Below are 20,702 nucleotides of genomic sequence, written 5' to 3'. Positions count from 1 at the left end.
CAAAAATAAAAATAAATACAGACAAGGAATTTCCAGTGAGAATGTTAATCTTTCTCAAAATGGAATTTAAGATGATGTTACAGTTGTGTGTGGGTAACATTATTGGACACTTGCTTTTCTTCTTACTCCTTAACTGTGAAGGGAGTGTGATTGCCCAGGAGATGCTGAAAGTTTCTTTTGCATAAGCTCTTCGACTGTTGCTGTTAACATAGAGAAAGACAGCAAGGATTGTTGATGAGTTTTGAAAAGAGCTGAGGGACGTTAGATCAGTGTTACTTCATCCAGTGAGTCACCCCTGGCTAGTGACTAATTTTGGTCACAACTAACCTGAGTTCAGCAGCTGGGTAGCTTGAAAGTTTTTGATACCCATTCTAGAAATGATAAATGACAAGAACTGTGACTGAAGGATCCCCCTTGTTTGGGGAGAGTCTTCATCTTTGAAGAACAGAGAGGGTTTTAACTCTGAGGGTGTATTCGCAGTTCCCATGATGTCTGCCTGCAGGCAGGTGACTTCAGCGACAGAGGTGGGGAGACAGGGAGCCTTGCACTGCAGATTTAGGCTGGTATTGCCTTAAGGAAGTTACGATCTGTTGATAATAGACAAAAGTCTATTCAGTAACACCTTCAAAGTGAAAGTCTTAGATCTGATTTTAGCAGGCGGACGTCTGTAGAAAAGCACATGGAAAAGGAGATTAACTGTCTGCTACTCAGTATATCATCTGTTCTAGTATATGATTTGTTCTATAGGTTAGTGTCTTACACTGTTAAAGAAGCATTAATTTGTATTTTGAAAGCTAACCTTGGAAAGGGATGTAGCCACATTTTCATGGTCTGTCAGTGTGTCAAGTGGAGGCTGGTTTCAATGATCCTTCCAAACAGCCCTTCCTTGCTGGCTTTGTGATAAAACCAGCAATTTTCTGTACTTGCAAGTTCCTATCTGGATAAAGAAGTCTTACGAACATCTTGTATGTGACACAGGCTTGGTTCTGCTGTCTGATTAGAGGATTTGTTGTAAAGGGATTATTTTATTTGTTTTTCCATTTAGGATCTGTGCAGTGATTCAGTACTGAAAGATTTCTGTGATGGGTTGTGGGCTCAGGTGGAAGTTCTTGAATGGTGCATGCAGCAACACAGGTAAAATGATCAGAAAAACATTTTCAAGACTGTCTTGCCAAATCTGTCTATTAGTTAATTTATGTACGGAAGTAGAAATGGTGTTATTTTCTGTGAATCTTGGCTAATCATCTCCTAGTGACTGTATCACAAGCTCTCAAAATTACTTCATGGGCGTTAGTTATGCTATTTGTAGTAGTTTGGTTGAGTCAGAATTGCAGTGGGAGATATGTCTTTAAACATGGCTGAGATGCCTAAATCTGTTTGTGCCACTTCTTTGTTCTCTCTTGCAGTGTTACTATCCCAAGGAAGGTTCTTTTGCAACACTTGCACAGTCTTGATTGCCACACTGCAGTGTACTCTCTTCATCATCTCACTAATCTTCTGGCGCTGAATGAAGACGATGTTATTGAGCTTCTTCAAAAAGTTCCTGCTAGAGACCAACACATGCAGGGTAAATGTGTAGAGTCATGAAAACACAGAAAAACCCAATGCACTGAATATGTGCTGCTCAGTATTTCTGCCAGGAAGAATCTGTTCTTTCGACCTGCTTCTGTAAATACGGAAGATACTGCTTATCGGCTGTTTTGTGGAAATTATTTTAAAATCCTTTTGGGGGAAGTAAATTGTCTCCCAAGGAGGAGTTGGGAGATCTCTTTGATCTCGCAAGTACAAATATCTAAAAGAGTTTTTTTAAAATGGTAACAAGACTTTGCACATGCTCATAGTATATGCTACTCATTGTAAATTACATACTGTATAATACCCTTAGCTTGAAAAGTAAATGTATGTTTTGAATTTCAGCCATCAGTGCCCTTGAATTCAAAATCAAAGGGCAAAGCCTGGTGAAACTGACAATATCTCCTACTATAACACCTTCATTTTCAAAGGATACATTTTTTTTTTCCTTCTAATGTTAAGTCTTACCCAGTCTACTTTAATATTAAAATCAGTAAGACTTACCTACAGGCTGTGTTTTCATCCCTTTTGCCTCATTTCTCTTATGTTCCCACATTACAGTTTGGTTCCTAAAATACCTGAGATTACTAAACGTGTTAGTTCACTTAGAAGTGACTCTCCTTGTACACTCTTCTGCTTGCGGCCTATGTCCAGGTTCAGCTCCTGCTATTTTAATGCTGTATTCTGATAGGGCCTCTTAATAATGATGCAGAAGCTCAGTCTTTCTGCGTGTGCTGGAATGTAAGAAGCTGCAATTTTTTGTGCCTTATTCCTTCTATGGTTGGGAGTTTGTACATGCATAAATTCAACCTGAGTTGTGTGGAGAGCTCTCAGTGATGAATCTTGCACAGATTTTCCAGGTTGCATAGTTGGAAGCAGTTTTCTCTCCTTCCAGTATCATATTGTTAAGATTTTGGTTTCCAGCCCTATTTTTACAGGTTTTGTTTTGAAAATTATTCTGACAGTTGTCTTGAATAATCTTAACAGATGTAATGGTTGAGATGCTGTATAGATCTCTGGTTTCAGTGTCCTGCTTCCAGAAATTAATTGTTTTCCTGTTGCTGATGTTTGTTTCTTTTATAATCAGATCTTACATTTTAATTCTTTCCTGATTAGATTCTGTCATAACCTTTCAAAACCAGGAAGAAGCAGTCCCATCATATCTTCTGGGAGCTGCATGACTGTAGCAAAAGAACTCTAGCCGTGGTTTCTGTTCTTTTTTTCAGGTCACCTTAATTTACGGAACTCATAAATGGAAGACAAGTCCTCCCTTTCTTTTCAGCCTAGCGATTTTTGTAAAATTTATGTAATTCTATAAACACAGTTTAATAGAATTTGCTTTAAAATAGTCTATTTTCAAACTGAAAGGGAGGAGTGGAGTCATGAAGTTTTGATTTGTCTGACTTGATATTGTTAACAACCCTTTTTCTCCCCTCCCCCCATGTACTTCCCCTTCTTTCTGACCACATCACAGCTGCAGTAGTGGAACTGAGGTGGTGGCACTGGTTGACGGTTGTGTTCAGGCAGCCTTCAGATCAGTGTGTAACACCAGCTTTGATCAGTTACACTAACAAACAAAACAATGGGCAGGCGTTTCCTCATGAGTTACAGAATTCAAGAATAAGGTGTTAACGCTTCTGGAATAGGAAAAACAAGTGCTTATAGTTAAAGGGTAGTTCTTCCATGTTGGTACAAGGAAAAGGGTTGGTTTTGACACAGATACCGATGGAGACTCACTGCATCCAAGTCTTTCCATGTGGGAGGCAAAAGTGTATTAAATTTGCATTTGATTACCAGTCTTTCTTTTGTAGTATCTCCAGCTAGCTATTTCTCTTTTTCAGAGGACTGTATTTGTTGGGTCTCTGACTTCATCTGCCTGAAGTCCTCTTAAGACAGAGATATTGAGAACTTTTTGGGTGCCATATATTAGTGTAGAGTTGCTGGTGAATTACAGCATTTCTGTGACCGTGTGGGTTCTGCAAAGGATTTGTACTCGGAAGTTTCCTCAGTTTTGTTTGCTCTCTACATTATGGTTTCCACCATTGTTGCTGTTTAGAATTGCAGTGATAGGAGATACTTGATTTCAAACTGTTTGTGCTCTTGGGGCTTTTGTCTTGGCTGCTCTGTAGTTTTCAGAAGAGTTCAGGCTAGTGCTTTTCTTTGAAGTCGTGCTCAAGGCTTGTGGAGGACAGTGCTGAAACACTTTCTAGGTAATGCTATTCAGTCCCAGAGTCTGGACAAGGACATTATCAGTACGTCAAAGCAGTGCTTTGTTGAAAAAAAACCTTTGCTAATGCATCTCCTGTGTGACAGGAGGCAGAGGGACAATCCAGCCCTTGTATAAGAATACAGGGTAGTGGATGTTGTGTTTTTTGTTTGTTTTATTTGTTTGTTTGTTTATTTTAACCTTTGTACAGTAGTTGGATACTTCATCTAAAGCCAGCATAACAGAATATGTAATCCTGTATTGTGTTCCTGATGAAGGGGGTGATGATGCAATTTTCATGTAATTTGCAGTTCTGATGTTCTGTTGTACTAAGAAGGGATCATGTCTCTGACATGTGACACTTTATTTCGTAAAAAAAAAAAAAAAAAAAAACACCAACAACAAATGCAAAAGGGGGAAGGAGTGGGTGTAGTACTTTTTAAAGTTGCCTTTATCATAAATCTGTGAAAGAAACAGTGGGACTGTAGTACTTCTTTAATAATTGCGGATTGGATATGATCTATATATACATAGAGGTGGTGATACTTTATTCTCACTATGGTCACAGCCAGTCTACACTATCTCCTTACTTATCTACTGTGTGACAGAACACTAAATTCTAAGACGATGGAACGAGACAGGGTCTGTCCCAGTGTTGTAAATGCAGCAGTGCAGCTTAACCACATACTTGTAATGAGACTTATCATGAGCAGATTTTAATCATTCTGTGCTGTAGCCAGGTCCTGTAACACAAATTCAAAGAAAAGTTCCATTTTGGAAGGGTATCCAGACCTGATTTTCTGTGTCCATCTGTTGTGGTTTGTTTTGTTTTTTGTTTTCCAAATGCTGTGCCATAACAGTGAGGGATGGAGGTGACACTGGGAAAGAAAGGTTGGATAAATATTGCTGTGTGGGAACTGCAGGAGAAAACTAACTTGTTTTCTTGTCTACCTCTGATCACCTCACCACCCTTATTTCCCTCCACAGCAGCAACACTCCCTAATACCCTGAGTCAGCAGCGCAATCTGGCACTCTTCCGAGCGTTTTGTGCCATGAAGTACGCTATCTATGCTCTCTGTGTGAATTCACATAAGCATTCCAAGTGCAAAGATTGTGTACACAGCCTTCTTGGTGATATCACTGAAGATGCAACTGTTGGCCAAACAACAGGTAACTGTCTTCTGTTCTCAAGTTCAATAGCTTCTGGTTCTCCATTTGCTGGTCTCTGAATTATCACTTAGTATTGGGATAATATTGCACCCTGTGTACATATGATGTTTCTATTTAGTGGGCTATGAATGCTTTGCAAACAAGTATATTGGCATTTCTTTGAGGTGTTGTTACCTTTAGTAATAATAGATATGAATGAGCTACTTGCATGTTCTAAAACATTTAAAGGAATTGTAGTAAGAATATAGTGCAAAGAGGTGATGTTAGATATAGGATGTTAGTTGCAGGGCTGCTTTTGTAAGAGGTTATGATTTCCCTGAGCTAAAACTGATTTAATGGCTGAAATGGGTGTAATCTGATTTTGCACATGATTACAGAAGGTGATAATTGGCATTACTGAGAGGGAGGAGGCATGCTGCCTTTTTAAATATAAAATGTTGGACATATACATACTTGATTTGTGGAGGAATGATTAGTTCTTTGCCACTGGGACAGTTCCCTCTTCTAGGATTTTCTTAAAGGGCAGTGATTGGAGGAGGTGACTCCTGGAAAATGTTGTAAATGTTATTTCTTTTTGTTCTTAAATATACAGATTGCTCTTCAGTATTTCCTCAGTACCTTGTGAAGTGTCAGCAGTTCTTAAGGAGTATTCCTACTCCTCTGCGCCTGGAGGTTTTGGAGAACATCTTCTCCTTGCTTTTTGTTTCCTACAGTGACCTTCATACAGAGCCTCTTCTGCCTGAGGACTATGCAGAGGATGATGATCTTGACAAAAAGACTGCTACTGTGAGCACAGAAGGCAGTGCTAGTCGGGGGTCTTCTACCGCAGGAAGTCCACATCGCCTAATAGAGACCGAAAAGAAATCGGACAGGCATCTGCTGTCTGCTCAGACAGTTCACACCCATAACCAAGATCTTTGTGACTCAATATTAGGTGGCAAAAGCTGTGAAACCTCTAGACTGAGCTATCTGGATCTGAAACACTTCACCAATGGTGTTACTGGATTTTTAGTGGATGATGTGGCCATGGATGCCTTCCTCACACTGCTTCTCAACCATCTGGAAGAAATTCAGAGTTCTCTTCCACGGGACTCCAGTAATATGCTTCATGGAGAGCTGGAGCTTATCGAGTGCTTGAATCTTTCTGCAAGCAGAGATGCCTTTACAAGTCGTGTGTTACAGTTTTCCAAATACCTTTCTGAAGCTCACTGGCGATACAAGGTGGTGATGAGTAACAGAAATGCAGGTAGGCTCTATATGTGGCACTTTCCAATATATCAACACTGTTCTGTTACATCTGTCCAGGCAATGGTTTCAAGACTAAATTCCCTGAGCATCTTACTGAGGGAGTACATTTTGGCAGATATTAGGAGAGTGACATAGTTGGAGACCACCTGGTTCTTGCACCGTTTTTCAACAGGAGTGATCTCTATTCTAATCAGAAAATTTGGGTTTTCTTTTTTCGCTCCCCTTTGTGGACACCCTGCTTCAGTTCGCCTGTTTTTCTCCCAGCACTTCATCACAAGTTATGTTGACAGTGCAGTGATATGAAGAGACATGGTGGAGTGTCCAATGCAAGCCAGATAGACTCATCTCATTCATGGATGGAGTGTGGATTTAGCCTAGTCTGGACACGTTAGGAACAAGTATCAGAGGAAGCTGGATTATTCTGGGATGCAGACCACTCCTCAGCAGTAGTTATTAATAGAAAAACACACTCAGGAACCTATTTGCTACCCTTCTCCATATCTTACAACTTGTTAACCCTGCTCCTATCAGCATTCTGCTTGTATCATAGTGTGGCTTATTGTGTATCTCAGCCCATGCAAAGTCCACGTCCGAAGAAAGACTGAGCAGTATGGACCTTAAATGTTCCAAGTTTCCAGACTTCTGTTCAACTGTTTCTCAGGTCTCCTGCTATGAAGGGGGGGATGTGGTGGGACTTATGTTTAAGTAGGCATCTCTCAGTGTTTATGTTGGACAGGCAGCAGCTTTCTGTGGGATTCTGTACTTTAGAGTCCTAACTTCTGACAAACAATGACAACTATTTGGGGAATATCTTTCAGACAAAGGTGTCTGGCTTTTCTTGACACTGCTTATCTCTTGGATTTTCCGTCCCAGGGGTTGGCACCCCCATTACTTGCTCACTTCCAGAACTGTTGACTGAGCCAGGGTTCATACTACCCCACATTACTGAAGAACCCAATTGTTTCAGCAAAACCTTAATGACAGATGAAACTTTAACTATTTTAATTCTTATTCTTTTTTTTCTTTGTTTCTACCTGCTTACATACTTGGACTATACCTATTTTTCTGTGTAGTTAGAGTAATTTAGGTTGGAAAAGACCCTTAGGACTTCTCAGGGGTGTATAAAAGGTATAGTATATTCCAAGCAACATGGGATGTGAAAAACACAGTATTAGTTTAATTGCATCAAAACTATTATACTTCAAGGCGGTGGTTTAAAATTACTGCAGAAGAGCTCTTAGCTGAGGTCAAATGTGTTTCCTTTGGAGATTTGCCGTCATAGCTCTACCTGTGCAGGTGTGCTGGTGGATTCTTTAAGGTAGACAGATTACCAAATAGCTGGACAGGCCATAAACAGTTATGTTTTTGCTTAAATGTTTCACAGAACATCAGCTAGCAGCTTCCAGGAGATACTGCTCTCTAATCAGGTGCTCCGACTTTAAGAAACGAAGCAGATCTCAAAGGTACAAGACAGGTGGGTTGAAAAAGTGACTTGGAGAAGACATCTCTAAAATGTGAATAATTTTGAAGAGCTCATAGCTGTATGCAATTAGATTTAATGGAGTAGGAGCAGAGAACTAGATTTATTTCCTTATAGTTTTCTAACTGGTTTGAAATGTCTTAGTCCAGTTCCATGTGAACTGAGGTAGTTTTTCAACCTCACCTGCAAAACTAAAATGTAATTAATTTTAAATTCAGGTAAGAAAATACATGATTTCATACATAGTCTGACTTGGTGCAGGGGAGAACTTTGCAACTACAGTACCAGTTCTTCCATTTCTCCATGATATCCAATGACTGTTTGGTATATCACAGTAGTATGTAGGATGTGAATTTACAGGAATTTGTGGCTTAAATTGGCAACCTTAAGAGAAAGTTGGCTTCCTCACCCTTTTTCTACTTAGCCTGTAAAAGGCATGTCTGGTTTTGGGTTGGGATGTTCCAAAATAAGAATCTTTAGGGTATCTGATGTGAGTCACTGATTGGCCACCCCAACATAATCTCTTACCTAGCATTTTTTTCAAATCAGCAGTTTTTGCATTTATTGTAGACATCGGTGATGAGCCATTTGTGAGATACTCTTGATGATCTCTTGTGATTGCCTGATCTTTTATTTGCAGTAACTGTAATTACCTTGTCTAGAAAAAGTGCGTTTAATGTGCTGGTTTTGATTTGTTTCCATTTTAGATGGGAAAGAGGGAACTTCCAGTCCATCATTAGAAAGTACAAGTAGCGAGCTAAGCACCAGCACCTCAGGTATTAAGCCACAAAAATAGTATTTCTTTGTCTTGTCAGTGTGCATGATGAGGTATTTGCTTGACTAGTTAATGTGAATTACTGCTCTGTGCAGGACAGAATTAGAACTTTTCACTTCTCAGAAAAAAGTCAGCCAAAAATGGGACCTCTAATTAGAAACCATATATCTCTTCTTCTGGAATAAGAAAATTAGAATTTTTTTTTTTTTTTATTTTTTTTGTCTTGTAGGAAACAGTATGCAATGGAGTGATGTGCAAACCATCAAAAAAACCAAATAGACTGATAGTCATGTAACTTAAAACATGCTTAGGCATGCTGAATTGATTTAATAGTTCCAATACTTAAGGCTTCTCCCTTTACCTATGTTGAACCAGTGCCCTGGCATTGCATCTGCTTTAGGTAGCCACTAAGCAGTATTACATTTGGATGAGATCCAAACTGAAAGTTCTGACTGGTAGTGAAATATTATGAGAATTCTTCACAATATGTTTATGTTGACCTCTTGACCCTAAAATTTCCTTGCAACTCTGCTCCTATATTTTTTGTGTTAAATATGTGACGTACTGGTTTCTGGTAGCTGGCTGTTCTCTGGTGAAATGTTTTTTCTGTGCTAGTATCCCAATTAATTCTGTTGTTTTGCAGAGGGAAGTACCAGTAATGCGTCTGGCTCAGGTGATTTGGCAAGCAGGGTGAGACCACATCAGCAAAACCCCCTCATTCCCATGATGCTTTCCCCACCTGAATCGCTCTTAGTTTCTTGTGTTTTGAGAGGAAACTTCATAGAAGCCCATCAGGTAAAAGAGTTACATGTGTTCTGTGCAATTACAAATCTAATTTGGTATTAACATTTGCAGCTGTGATAGCTGATGAAATTTCTGCTTCTACATCAGCAAGCATAGGGCTAGAGCATCTGCATTCCAAATGAAAGGGTCACTTCAGAAGTAGAAGCAAGTGAAAGGAGCAAAGATATTCCAAACCAACATCCCAAAGAGGCTGGTTTGTTTTGCTTTTCCTTTGTTATATAACAATGTTTTCTCTAAGCCTGGTTTCTCAAAGCATGAAAATGTTTGAGAGCTGGCCAAGTTTAGTGTTTTGGGTGAATGAGGAACACAAAGAGCTCATGTGAAGCCTCACAAGGAAGCAGCTTCTGAACTGCTTACTTTAGTCAGTGAATCAAAACCATGACACTTGGCCACTTGTAAGCTCATCAGGAACATGCAAAGGTATTCCTTACCCAAAGCAGATCCAGAGTGGTGATTATATTTATTTGAAGGAGTTATGTTTTGAGGCTAAATTCAGCTACTAAAAACAGGCAGAAAGACTTGAAATCAAGAGTCTGTATATCTGCTTCCTCACAGCTGCATGTACCTTTCTTTATGTGGCTTTGGGGCTGATGCTCTGAAAAACCATCTTGAGGTACATCAGGGACTGAATCTTCTGCAAAAAGCCGTGACTTGGCTGAGTTTCAGGTAGTGAAATGGGAGCACTTAATATAATCTAAACGTTGCATTAGCAGCGGATTTCCCTTCAACTCATTAGTTCTGTTTGACATCAAGCACGCCACTTCATCTTTTCCCTACTTACGGGGCCAAAAGAAGCATTTCAGTTTGCTTTGTTACTTTGAATTTCAGTATCGCGGAGGGTAAAGATTTCAAACTTGATTTGGATTCTGTTGTTGGTTTGATAATAGGAACTTGCACAGCTGTGCTTTTACCTACTGTGTGTTTAAATTTCTTATTCAGCAAGGAATACCTTCTAGCATTTGTTTAAAATAGTCTACTTTGGAGGCCCGACTTGATGGATTTATCTTGTTACATAGTGCATTGAAGTCATGAGTCATTCTGAAAGGTGTGGTTTATGAAAATTAGCCTTGCGGCAAATAAGCACTGAGCTTTATAAAAATAGTTGAAAAATGTCGCTAAGGTCCTATTCTTTCAGGCACTTAAAACTCTCTGCATAAAAAAACCCCACTGTTTCAGCCTGCTGAGTCTGTGGGGATGTTTTTCAGTTAAAGTATCTGTTTTATTTTATTCACTGATCTCCTCCCAAAACGTCCAAAACTCTTGAACTGTTAAACTTCTTTTGACGTGCTCTGTAATTACTTCTACTGTTATTTTTGAAAGGTGGCTTTGATGTTTAATCTGAATACCTCACCTTGCTATGGTGAATTGGTTTTCATGGAGCGCTACCAAGAGGCCGTAAGAGAAATGGCAGGAGTGGAGCACAACATTGAGAATCAAGCATCAGATGGCACTGGAGGCATCAGGAAATCTGGCAGTGGCCGTTCGACACTGCAAGCTATTGGGAATGCAGCAGCAGCTGGTAAGGACTGGGGTTTTTTTTTAGTTCTTCTCATAAAAGGTGAGGGAGAAGTTGAAAACAGGAGAAGGCAATTTGAATACTGTCATAATGAGTGCAACAAGTGCTCAGAAGAGTAAGTGCTTGTTCTCTGACTTAAAAAGAGACTAAGAATGCTGACAGTTGCTGTTGATGCCCAGTTAGTTTTATCTGTTCTGCAGTAATTGGTCCATGAAGCAGGCCACCTCATGAATTATTTTCCTAAAGGGTTAGGGAATAATTACCTGTGACAGCATCCGAGATAAATACACTGTTTGATTAGTGATTGTGTGTTTTGCTGACACATGTAGGTATGGTATTTTATTCCATCTCGGATGTTACTGATAAGTTGCTTGCAACTTCTGGAAGTCTTGCCCCTACTCTCCAAGACAACTTCTGGATCAGCAACATCCAGCTGGAGCATACTGGTCCTTTGCGAGAAGTCCTGGAGGACCTCAGTCCTTCAGCAATGGTGACATTTGACTTGGCTTGTACTCAGTGCCGTCTTTGGAAGACATGCAAACAGCTCTTGGAAACAGCAGAAAGAAGACTATACAACAGCCTTGAAACTTGGGGTAGGCTTTTGATTTTTGTGTTTATCAACATGGGCCTGGGAGCAGAAAATGGCTCTCTGTGCTGTGTTGTTTGTGCTAACACTTGAATCTTAATTAAACCTCATTTCTTACTTTCATGGTAGTTTCTCCTTTTTCCATTCCTAACTTTTATTTTATCAATGACTTTTCCAGGCCACCGACCTGACTTTGTTTTACTGCACTCTGAAGGTGTAAAGGGTTTCCCAGCAGTTCTCCAGCAAATAAGTAAAATTCTCAACTATTCTTGCACATCACAAGGGCAATCCAAGCCAGGTAGGATGTTTTGCTGATAAGATTTTCAGTTGAAATGTGCTTAAATCAAGCTCTTGCCGTCTGTCACAATGGCAGTTTTAGCTTTCAATTCTTTAGCTTAGTATTTAAAACAAAAAACCAAAACCAAACAAACAACCCCACCCACCCAAAAAAAAAGGGAGGGGGACCCAAGCTCAACTCTGGATAAACTGAAACAACTTTAATTTGGCAGACTAGTTGTATTGTAATACAACTTTGGTTCTCTGGTCCTTTTTCTGTGCAAAAATATTTCTACCTTTATTATAGTCACTGTTTCTTTCTCCTTGTTTGTAGAGGTCTCAGATGAGAAAATAGGGAGTCATTTTCGATGCAGTATTGTAGACCTTCTGCAAGCTTGCTACCCTGCCTTGACTGAAGAAAGTATTACTAATGAAATTGTTTTATCACAAAATCTGGATCAAATCCTAAAAGCACTGACACACGTTGAACGTTCTGTGGGTGAGTTATTTTTGTGATCTTGAAGACTGACAAATGGATCTAAGTTTTTGGTGTGTCCAGACAACTATAAATCTAGTAGTAATGCTCTTTGACATATGCATAAATATATACTTTTAAAAATCATAAATGCAGAGAGTAAAATTTATCTGTAATTCTTATATTCTAAGCATTTGTTTTCAGAGCTGAAATTGCAAACTTAACAGAGAAGAGAGGAAAAAATATCGATGAGTACAACTCACCTTATTTGTCCTATTTTTCTTCAGTCCTAACAATGAATTCTTTAAGTGTATTTTAACCTGACAACTTGTAGGTAATTAGATGTATCCTTACTGTTGTGGGTTTTTGAGGTAAACTTATAAAACTATTGTGACATAATAATATCTTCCCATTTTCATAGGGCTATCATAGAATGTCTCATCCTTTTCTCAGACCTCTCTTTGTTATATAGCACTGGGTTGTTTTCTTATGTTTTGTTTGGTCTTTTTACCTCCTCCATTCAGCAGATTTCTAAATGGCATGTAGATGTTTGTGAAATATTTAGAGATATTTGTATGTTTAATGAGCAAAAGTTTAGGAGAGCTTTAAGGGCTAAATGTTATGAAGCACAAGAACTGATCAACACTTGTGTTTTAGAATAAGCTTATGTGTTAATGACACAACTAGATACATTTTAGACCTGCCCTAATATATTTCTAACTTACAGAGATGTGGTTACCAATTTAGATGAACCATTGATTTATTTTGCTGTGAAAATTTCTCTTGCTTTCAATAAAATTGTAGTGCCCAGACTGAGATTTGTAATTGCAGAAAGGACACTAGGCTGAAGCATTTCTCTCTTTTTTTTCTCTCTCTCTCTTTTTTTTTTTTAAATTTTCTTTCTTTTCTTTCCGCCTCCCTCTTCCTTTTTAGCGTTTAATACTTAGTTGAATCTTGGATGTATGTTTGTTCTCTTAAACCAGACTCTAAAGGGAGCCTGCTTGTCACCTTGGTGGAGCAGGCCTCTCTCAAACCTGCGGAGCTGGAAAAGCACCTGGTTTGGAATCAAACACGGCTCCTGCTGAGAACTCTTGACCAACATGCCCAAACCATTCCAGAGAGCAACACGGAGACAAATTTTGTGAAGGCCTTCTTTGACTACATTGCTGCACTGGCTGCTGTTGTGATACGAAGCCTGAATGCAGAACTAGGTAAGGGGTTTCTGCTGGCAAGTGTGAGCCTAGATGTAGATACCCAGACTGTGTAGTTTAGCCTGATTCTGAGAAGTAATTGTGCAACAATGGTTCCTTGCCAAACATGCCTACTACCTGTGCATAGCCAGATCTTTTGATTTCAACTGATTATTGCACAGCTTTTAAAATTTGATTTCTTAACACCTAAGACACCCACAGCTAAGATAAAAATAACTAATGGCACTAGGAAAATGAGAATAGAAATGTTAACTGGTGACCCAGATTTTGCGCTTTATTTGCACAAAACAAACAATCCCTGACCTTCAGACCTTCTGATCACTATCCTGTAAGGCGAGATTGATTTTTTGCATCCAGTAGATCAGCATGCTGCACACTTTTCTGCTCCCTTAAGAGGCAATCAGTGCCCTGCTGCTCTGCAAAGATAAGTAGAGACTGTGTAGAAGGCTGTGCAGAGGTAACCAGGAAGAATTTTTTCATCAAGTCAGCAGATGATGGTGGAAAGAAATGCACCATCAGCATATAAAGCTACCAGAAGAACAGAACAAGACACTGTGCTAGGAGAAAAAGCACTTGTCTGGTTTTTAATGTAGACACTAATTGAGCTGCACTGATGTAAAATACCACAGTACTGGTTTCAGAGAATTCCTTCCCAAGACAATAAGAAAAAAGGGCAAAGCTTTGCTTTCGGACATGCTAGTTCAGCTCAGGTCACTACCAACCATAACTTCTGTATGGACATGATTCAATCCTCATTGACTAACTGCCAAAGCCAAAAGAATGCACAGTATTTAATGGCTGAGCAAGTTTGGGGAAACGTTATTGTACTGGAAGATGAAAGGAGAAGGTAAAGTTATTTGTTCAGAGTTACTCAACATAACTCAGTAGTGGACACAAAGGCTTTTCAGCAATACTGGCAAGGGATTCACTGGTTTTGTAAAAGTAGCTGCATATCTGTAAATTCCCTCTGCTTTTGCTGACTTTGACTTGAACAGAGCATGGCCTCACTAATTTACATCCAGAGACTCCTCAGAAACCAATACTGCACATTTTTAGTCTCTCACCACAAATACATGTTTTGGTGAAAGTTTGAAGTAGTAGAGTTACCAAACTGTTTGAAACTAGATCTCGCTTAGAGGCCAAAGACTCCCCACTCTACTTGTTTTGGTAGTAGGTCCGGTAAAACATGAGCCAGTAGTGACAAGTTTGAGAGGCGTATCATGATCAGAAATGCCCTGCAATTTAGTCTGGATTTGATCACACTGATGTGAATGTGGACCTCTGAATTTAGTCAAAGAAGTTTCAGACTCAAGCTCTTAAAATTTGCGTTCCTAAAATTAGGCTTGGGTGGTGTATTTAGCTAATGTGTCTGTATTATAAAATGTGTTCTGATTTATTTATTTATTTATTTATTTATTTAAGATATATCTGCAGAAGTGAAAGTGGGGAACCCTTTCATACTGTTACAGCAGAGTCCATCTCAGCTGTTCTCCCAGCTTGTGTTTGAGAGACAGGTTCATCCTGACAGGTTGGTGCTTTTCAGATTATAGACTTCTCTAGGTTATTTTGGTGTTGGTGACTTTGGACCTCAGTTAGGATTAAGTTATTTTCTGGCTACTTAGAACAGGTAGCACAGCCTGCTGTGTCCCACCAGCCGATCACTTAATGCTGCAGGGATTATGTGCGGGGAGGAGCTTTGTCAGTGGTTCTTTTGGCAACCTGAAGATTTTTTTATAGGAGAATCTGTGGCACTGTATTTTAACAATTACTGTGTGTTGTGAAGAGAGAGTGCATTAGTGTGGATTTTTTTAACTGAATGTGTGACAGTTCAGAGCAGTGGACTTCAGCTTAGAAAGGTATTACTAATAAAATAAATCAATAGAGCTTCTTAAGAATACAGCTGGGCATGGCTCTTGCCCTGGTGAGTAGGTAAACTGGATAATCTAAGGTACTTCCATCACAAATTACTAAATTAGGCTGGCATGGAGAGTATCTGATTTGACAAAGTAGTTCTTAAAAAGATGAGCATTAGTGGTGAACTGTTTTAGTACATCACATTTAGATAAAAGTCAATGTTTGAGGACAAAGTTCCTTTTCTTTAAAGAAATGGCAGCATTAGCTCTGAGTTATCCATGTCATGCTGTATACATCTTTCATACTGGGTAAACACAGGATATGTACTCTTCTCCTATATGTACCTGTGAAGAATATTAGGGGACTTGGGTTCATAAAATATTTGGAAGATTTATAAAAATATGTGATTGTAAAGTAGCTTTTATATATACTGGGTAAGCTGTTTCTGTTTTCAATCCTACAGGCTTTCTTCTCTCTTGGCTAAAGAAGATTTGAACTTGAATGTGCAGCAAGTTATTGTTAACTGTTGCTGTGAACCCCTGTCCTTATGCAGTGCAAGGCAAAACTTCCAGGCAAAGTCTCTTCTGACAAACGTCAGCAACTTAGCACACCAGTGTGCCTGCCGCTGCCTACCAGATGTTGAAATACCTGTTCACAATTCCGCGGTGACCTCTGAGGACATCTCCATGCAGGTCCCATCCTCTGTGAATGACTCAAGCCAGCACACACTCACTGCTTCCTCCCTGGACTTCCTAAAGTCTCAGTCAAAGCTAATGGCCACAGTGGCATGTCTAAGTGCATCCAATATACAGAAAGTTCCCAAATCGAGTCTGTCTTGGATGGAATTTCGGGGCAAACGGGAGGTGCCTTTAGGTTTGGAGCAGGTTTCCAAGGAGTGTGAGGTGTTGTTGAAGGAGTTCCCAATATTGGAGCGATTTCTTCTTGCTATGTTTGAGCCACTTCAGAATCAGCAAGAAGAAGGTTGCAGTTTGGCTACTGTCTTCTCTGGCAAGACATACATATCTCTGGTTCTCTTAGGACTGCATTCCGCCACAGCTGTTAAGGTACTAATGGAAGTCTTTGAACAAGCTCTTGCTGCAAAGGATTGGGACAGAGCTCTGAAGGTCTTGGATCTGTACAGTCAGGATGTGGAGGAGCTGGTAAATGTGAAGGATGCTGTGCTGAGCTGTGCAACTGCTGAAGGTAAGAACAATTAAATCAGGCTTTTTTCCCTTGACTTTTTTCTTTTTTTTATTATTTTAATGGAAAATACAGCCTGGGTCAGGAGCTGGAAACTAAAGTAGTGGTCCTTGGTCAAATCCAAAGACAGAAACAGATCCCTTCTCTTCCTTCATCTGAAATTTATTTTCTCTGATGGTGTAGTTTGTTTTGCAAATGTGCAAATCCTGACCAATTTAGTGCAAGAGAACTGGAATGCATCTGCACTGTTATTTCCATGCGAAGAGCTGAATACATCAGGAGACATTAATCCTAGTCCTGTTAATGCAACATCTCCTACAGCAGTGTCATTGTCATAGAGGGATGATGTATCTTGTAGAAGGAGGTGCCTTTTGGAGTCTAAAGATACTAAGTAGCCCATGCTAACTTCCTGAGAATCTGATGCTTGGTAAGAGTCTTACATAGATTTTTCAGCACTGTAAGGTTTCTTTTCGTTATGTGATCCAGTGAGGATGAAGATTTTTTTTTTTTTTTAATTTTTAATATTCCAAATTACACAAACTGAGCTTCAAACTAGTGGTTTCTTTCCTCCACAGATAAGGACGGTTGGCAATACTTGTTCCCAGTAAAAAATGCAACGTTGAGAAGTAGGCTGGCCCTGTGCTGTCTGGACAAATGGCCCCTCGATGCCTGTTTGGAAATCCTAGCTTATTGCATTTCTGATTTGGGCATAAATGATGAACTGAAAGCCAGTCTGCAGAGCAGGAAGAATGAACTTCAGGTTTATCAAAAGGTATAAAGTCATTCTTCAAGTAACCAGCAAGACAAAATAGGCAGCAGGGAGCAAATAAAATTACCCTTTGAAAAAGTTTTAGCCCTTTGTTCTTTTTCAATCATAATAGCGTTTCAAGTCTTTCATCTAAAACAGTTCATGTGATTTCAGTGCTGTAGTATCCAATTAGCACTCTGCTTCCGTCCTTCATAACTTTCCAACTCTTCTATTAGCATTCAGGACTGCCAGCATGATTAGACCTAAACATTGGTGTGAGGTTGCTTTTTTGCAAAGTATTTGTTTTTCCATTCTATACAAATGCTAGAGCCTCCTGAAGCTTTTCATGGGAATTCAACATAAGCTTGAGAGGTGTAGATGTACCTGGGTACAGTGTACAAACTAGTGGTCCAATAAGCATGTTTGTATTGCAGTCAGTTCTTCTGACTTCAGGATAGTGCAGATACCCAAGTTAAGTCAGAGTAGCTGACCTGAAGCTACAGAAACAGACTGAAACACCAAACAGAACAAAAAGATGAGTCATAAATCCCCGTCTGGTGGTGCTTCTGCTGACAGTTCATTTGTCTCTGTTAGTGCCAGCAATGTCTGCTGTATACATGGACTTTTTCATCCATAGTTATTGCCATCTAGTCTTTTAAAAACCTTCCCTTATAACATGCTTTGTAGACTCATACCTCTGAGAAAATGCCACAGCTTTATTGGAGTCTCCTTTTTGACTTTTTTCTTTGTATGAAGCATCTCTTGGTATGATCAGCTCAGCTGTTTTTTTAGACTTAATGGTTGTTGTAGATAAAGCTTTCAAGATTTGTGCTACCCTAATCTTAACTTTTTCAGATTTTGAATATGCAAAATGAACCATTGTGGAATGACTGGCAAGATCTGAAAAAAGCCTGCACCGATGACCCTCAGGCCATCATGAATATTGTTCTGAAAGCAAAGGTTAGGCATAATCTTGTGAATTTTGGTGAATTAGAATGCATTAAACTTTGAATGGATAAATTTGTTGAAATAGCATCTTAAAACACCAATCAATGGAGATTACTTTGTTAGGAAGGATTCCTTTACTCAGTTCTGTGCTACAGAAACAAATACGGATCTGTGTTTAATGTCAAGATTTATGGGTAGTTAATAATCCTTAAATTTAAGTTACAACTCTTACTCAGAGATACAACCTGTTCTTTTCTCTTAGAATTTTGAAGATGTTAATAGCATGGCTTTTGGCATAATATGAGCTTGGTTATTATATAAGTACTAATACTGTAGATCTGTCTGACTTTAAATGTGTCTCTCTAAAAAGCCAACTTACTGACTGTGAAATGAGAAGGTATTCTCAATGTAGGCTGTGACTGACAAAATTGACTATCCCTTGTCAATGTAATTAATGACCTTTTGCATGTGGGAGAGTAGGCAAAGCTACAGAATTTCTTGAGAAGTTGATCAGAATTTTGGGAGAAACAGCTGTATCAGAGAGGGTAGGGTTTGTCATTTGTCCTTTTTTTTTTTTTAATTTTTACTCTTTTTTCAATTCTTCAGGATTATGAGTTGTGTGAGGAGTGGGGACACTTGTATCCTATCCCAAGAGAAGACTTGATCAACCTTCACCGTGAGCACCTTCTCCACTTACTGGAGACAGGAAACATGGAAAAAGCGTTACAGGTAATAGTAAGATTCTTTCAGCCTGATGTCTTTAGGTCAGGTAATTTGAGAACTGGTTTCTTTGCCTTCTTCATGTGCATTTTGTTGGCCTTTAGGGTTCCTCCCTTAAGAGATGCTATTTGTTTAAATATGCTTTCAGGAGCCTCTCCCCTGTTCGCTTAAGTCAAAATCCAGCTTGTCAGTCTAGTTGCTGAACCTAATAGCATAAATGTCACTTATGTGGAAATACAAGGCCCCTTTTATTTGAAAAATGATAATGAAGCATTTCTGTGGTACTCAAGCAGAAGAGCCAGAAGTGAAACTAAAAACAGGAATTGGTCAGTTGTGCTTCAGTGCCCAAATTAGTGAAGTGTGACTTCTGGTTTTAATAATTATGGAGCTCTTGCAAATAACAGAGAATGTAAAATGAAGTGCAGGCTTTTTCAGACTACATAGCTTCAAAAATACTCTGGAAGCAAAGTGAAGAGACTTCTGATCACTATGCCTTCTGTCACATTCCTTGCTTACTTTTTTACTTACTTTAATTTTAAAAGTATTTTGATTAATAAATGGAGCAAATGGGTGATGAGTAGTCTATAAATAGGTTATCTAAATCGTCCTTATATATGTAAGACACCTGTGCAAGTTAATGTGCTTGCTGGACCGTTGTAGGACAATAATCTGTCATGGAGTGCCCATTACAAAGGCTGCTTTTTCAGGAATGTAGTAGGGTTTCACTGTATTTTGGTTTTGTGTAGCTTTTACGAAGAATTGAAGACCCTGGTATTTGCCTTGCCATCAGTGAACAGGCCCTTGACCAGCGTCCAAACTTGGCAGCCTCTCACTTCTTGGCTGATTACCTCACAGCTCACTTCTATGCGAATCTGACAACAGCACGCCGTAATGAAATCCAGGCACTCTACATGGGATCAAAAGTGAGTAAAACTGCTGCATTGTGGGATTAATAGCAAAATATAATTATGTAAGTGTTTTTATAATATATCATATATAATATGTACATAATATATAAAGCCTGTAGATTTTATCAGAGCATTCTCACCATATCAGGTCTAAGATCCTGAGTCTCAGGATCCAAAGGAAAGTTAGAGGTGAATTAAAACTTCTCTTCCCCTTCTCCATCTTTGGAGTTCCTGTATTGTGAGGTGGTTGTAGCTCCCAATATGAACAGAGCAGTTTTGTGTTTGAGCTGTAGGAAGTGGAGGAATGTGCAGGCTAAAAGAGGGTGTGGGTGGAATAAAATATAATTGTGGTGTTTATCAGACCAGTTGCTATCTTTGTGCCAAGTGAAAAAGAAAGCATCCTCAACTTGCTCTCCGTGTCAGTAACACCAGGTGTCCTACATGTGCCCACCTATGTGGTGGTCTTTGACACTTACATGACCTGTTTCTCCCAGGTGCCTTACCAAGTCAGTATCACTCCTCTTTTTGGATGGCCATTGCCTTTACAGAAATCACATAGGTTCTGTGTTCAACCTGGGAATAGATGCATTAGCCAGTAGATGACCTTAGTCTAATGCATTGTATGAAAATAAAATGCAATGCTTTTGATAATACCTGTTTTGTTGCAGGACTACAAATAGCAGCTTGCTCTAGTGTGTGTCACAACAGTATTTTGCCAGGCTTCCTGTTGCCTTACTTGTCCCTTTTGAAGATAGGATTGAATTTAGAAAGTGTCCGTATTAACTATCCATCTTCAAAAGAACTGCTCATATTTTCTCCTCTCAATGTTTCCTCAAATGATGGAAGGATAAGGTTTGGGCTAATATTCTTTTTATAAGCTTATTTTAATAAGAGAATGTGCTCTACCCTGCCATAACGCATATGTCAGAGTCACAAAATGCTTTCTGCTCTTCGACTGCCTCTGAAATGAGGTAGTGTTTCATAGAATGGGAAAGTGGAATTTAA

General features: G+C 39.3%; 1 protein-coding gene across 2 annotated transcripts in view; it reads left to right on the top strand.

Moving 5' to 3' along the window:
- Nucleotides 1-20,702, top strand: part of ZFYVE26 (zinc finger FYVE-type containing 26) — a 49,946-nt gene that overhangs the window by 7,145 nt on the left and 22,099 nt on the right. The window contains exons 8-25 of one of the 2 annotated variants that reach the window (XM_071809306.1): nt 1,046-1,134; nt 1,407-1,567; nt 4,769-4,948; nt 5,541-6,194; nt 7,581-7,670; nt 8,384-8,452; nt 9,095-9,246; nt 10,576-10,774; nt 11,101-11,364; nt 11,536-11,655; nt 11,968-12,132; nt 13,092-13,319; nt 14,742-14,847; nt 15,637-16,376; nt 16,949-17,145; nt 17,977-18,081; nt 18,676-18,798; nt 19,536-19,712. In XM_071809306.1, coding sequence (XP_071665407.1) covers nt 1,046-1,134; nt 1,407-1,567; nt 4,769-4,948; nt 5,541-6,194; nt 7,581-7,670; nt 8,384-8,452; nt 9,095-9,246; nt 10,576-10,774; nt 11,101-11,364; nt 11,536-11,655; nt 11,968-12,132; nt 13,092-13,319; nt 14,742-14,847; nt 15,637-16,376; nt 16,949-17,145; nt 17,977-18,081; nt 18,676-18,798; nt 19,536-19,712 — 3,819 coding nt within the window. Of the gene's footprint in view, nt 1-1,045; nt 1,135-1,406; nt 1,568-4,765; nt 4,949-5,540; nt 6,195-7,580; nt 7,671-8,383; nt 8,453-9,094; nt 9,247-10,575; nt 10,775-11,100; nt 11,365-11,535; nt 11,656-11,967; nt 12,133-13,091; nt 13,320-14,741; nt 14,848-15,636; nt 16,377-16,948; nt 17,146-17,976; nt 18,082-18,675; nt 18,799-19,535; nt 19,713-20,702 lie in introns of both variants that reach the window. The other variant, XM_065839146.2, reaches the window with a different exon arrangement.

Source organism: Patagioenas fasciata, chromosome 5 (assembly GCF_037038585.1).
Source record: "Patagioenas fasciata isolate bPatFas1 chromosome 5, bPatFas1.hap1, whole genome shotgun sequence".
Classification (NCBI taxonomy): Eukaryota; Metazoa; Chordata; class Aves; order Columbiformes; family Columbidae; genus Patagioenas; species Patagioenas fasciata.
Note: the sequence above shows the minus strand (reverse complement) of the source record. Positions and strands in the feature narration are given on the sequence as shown.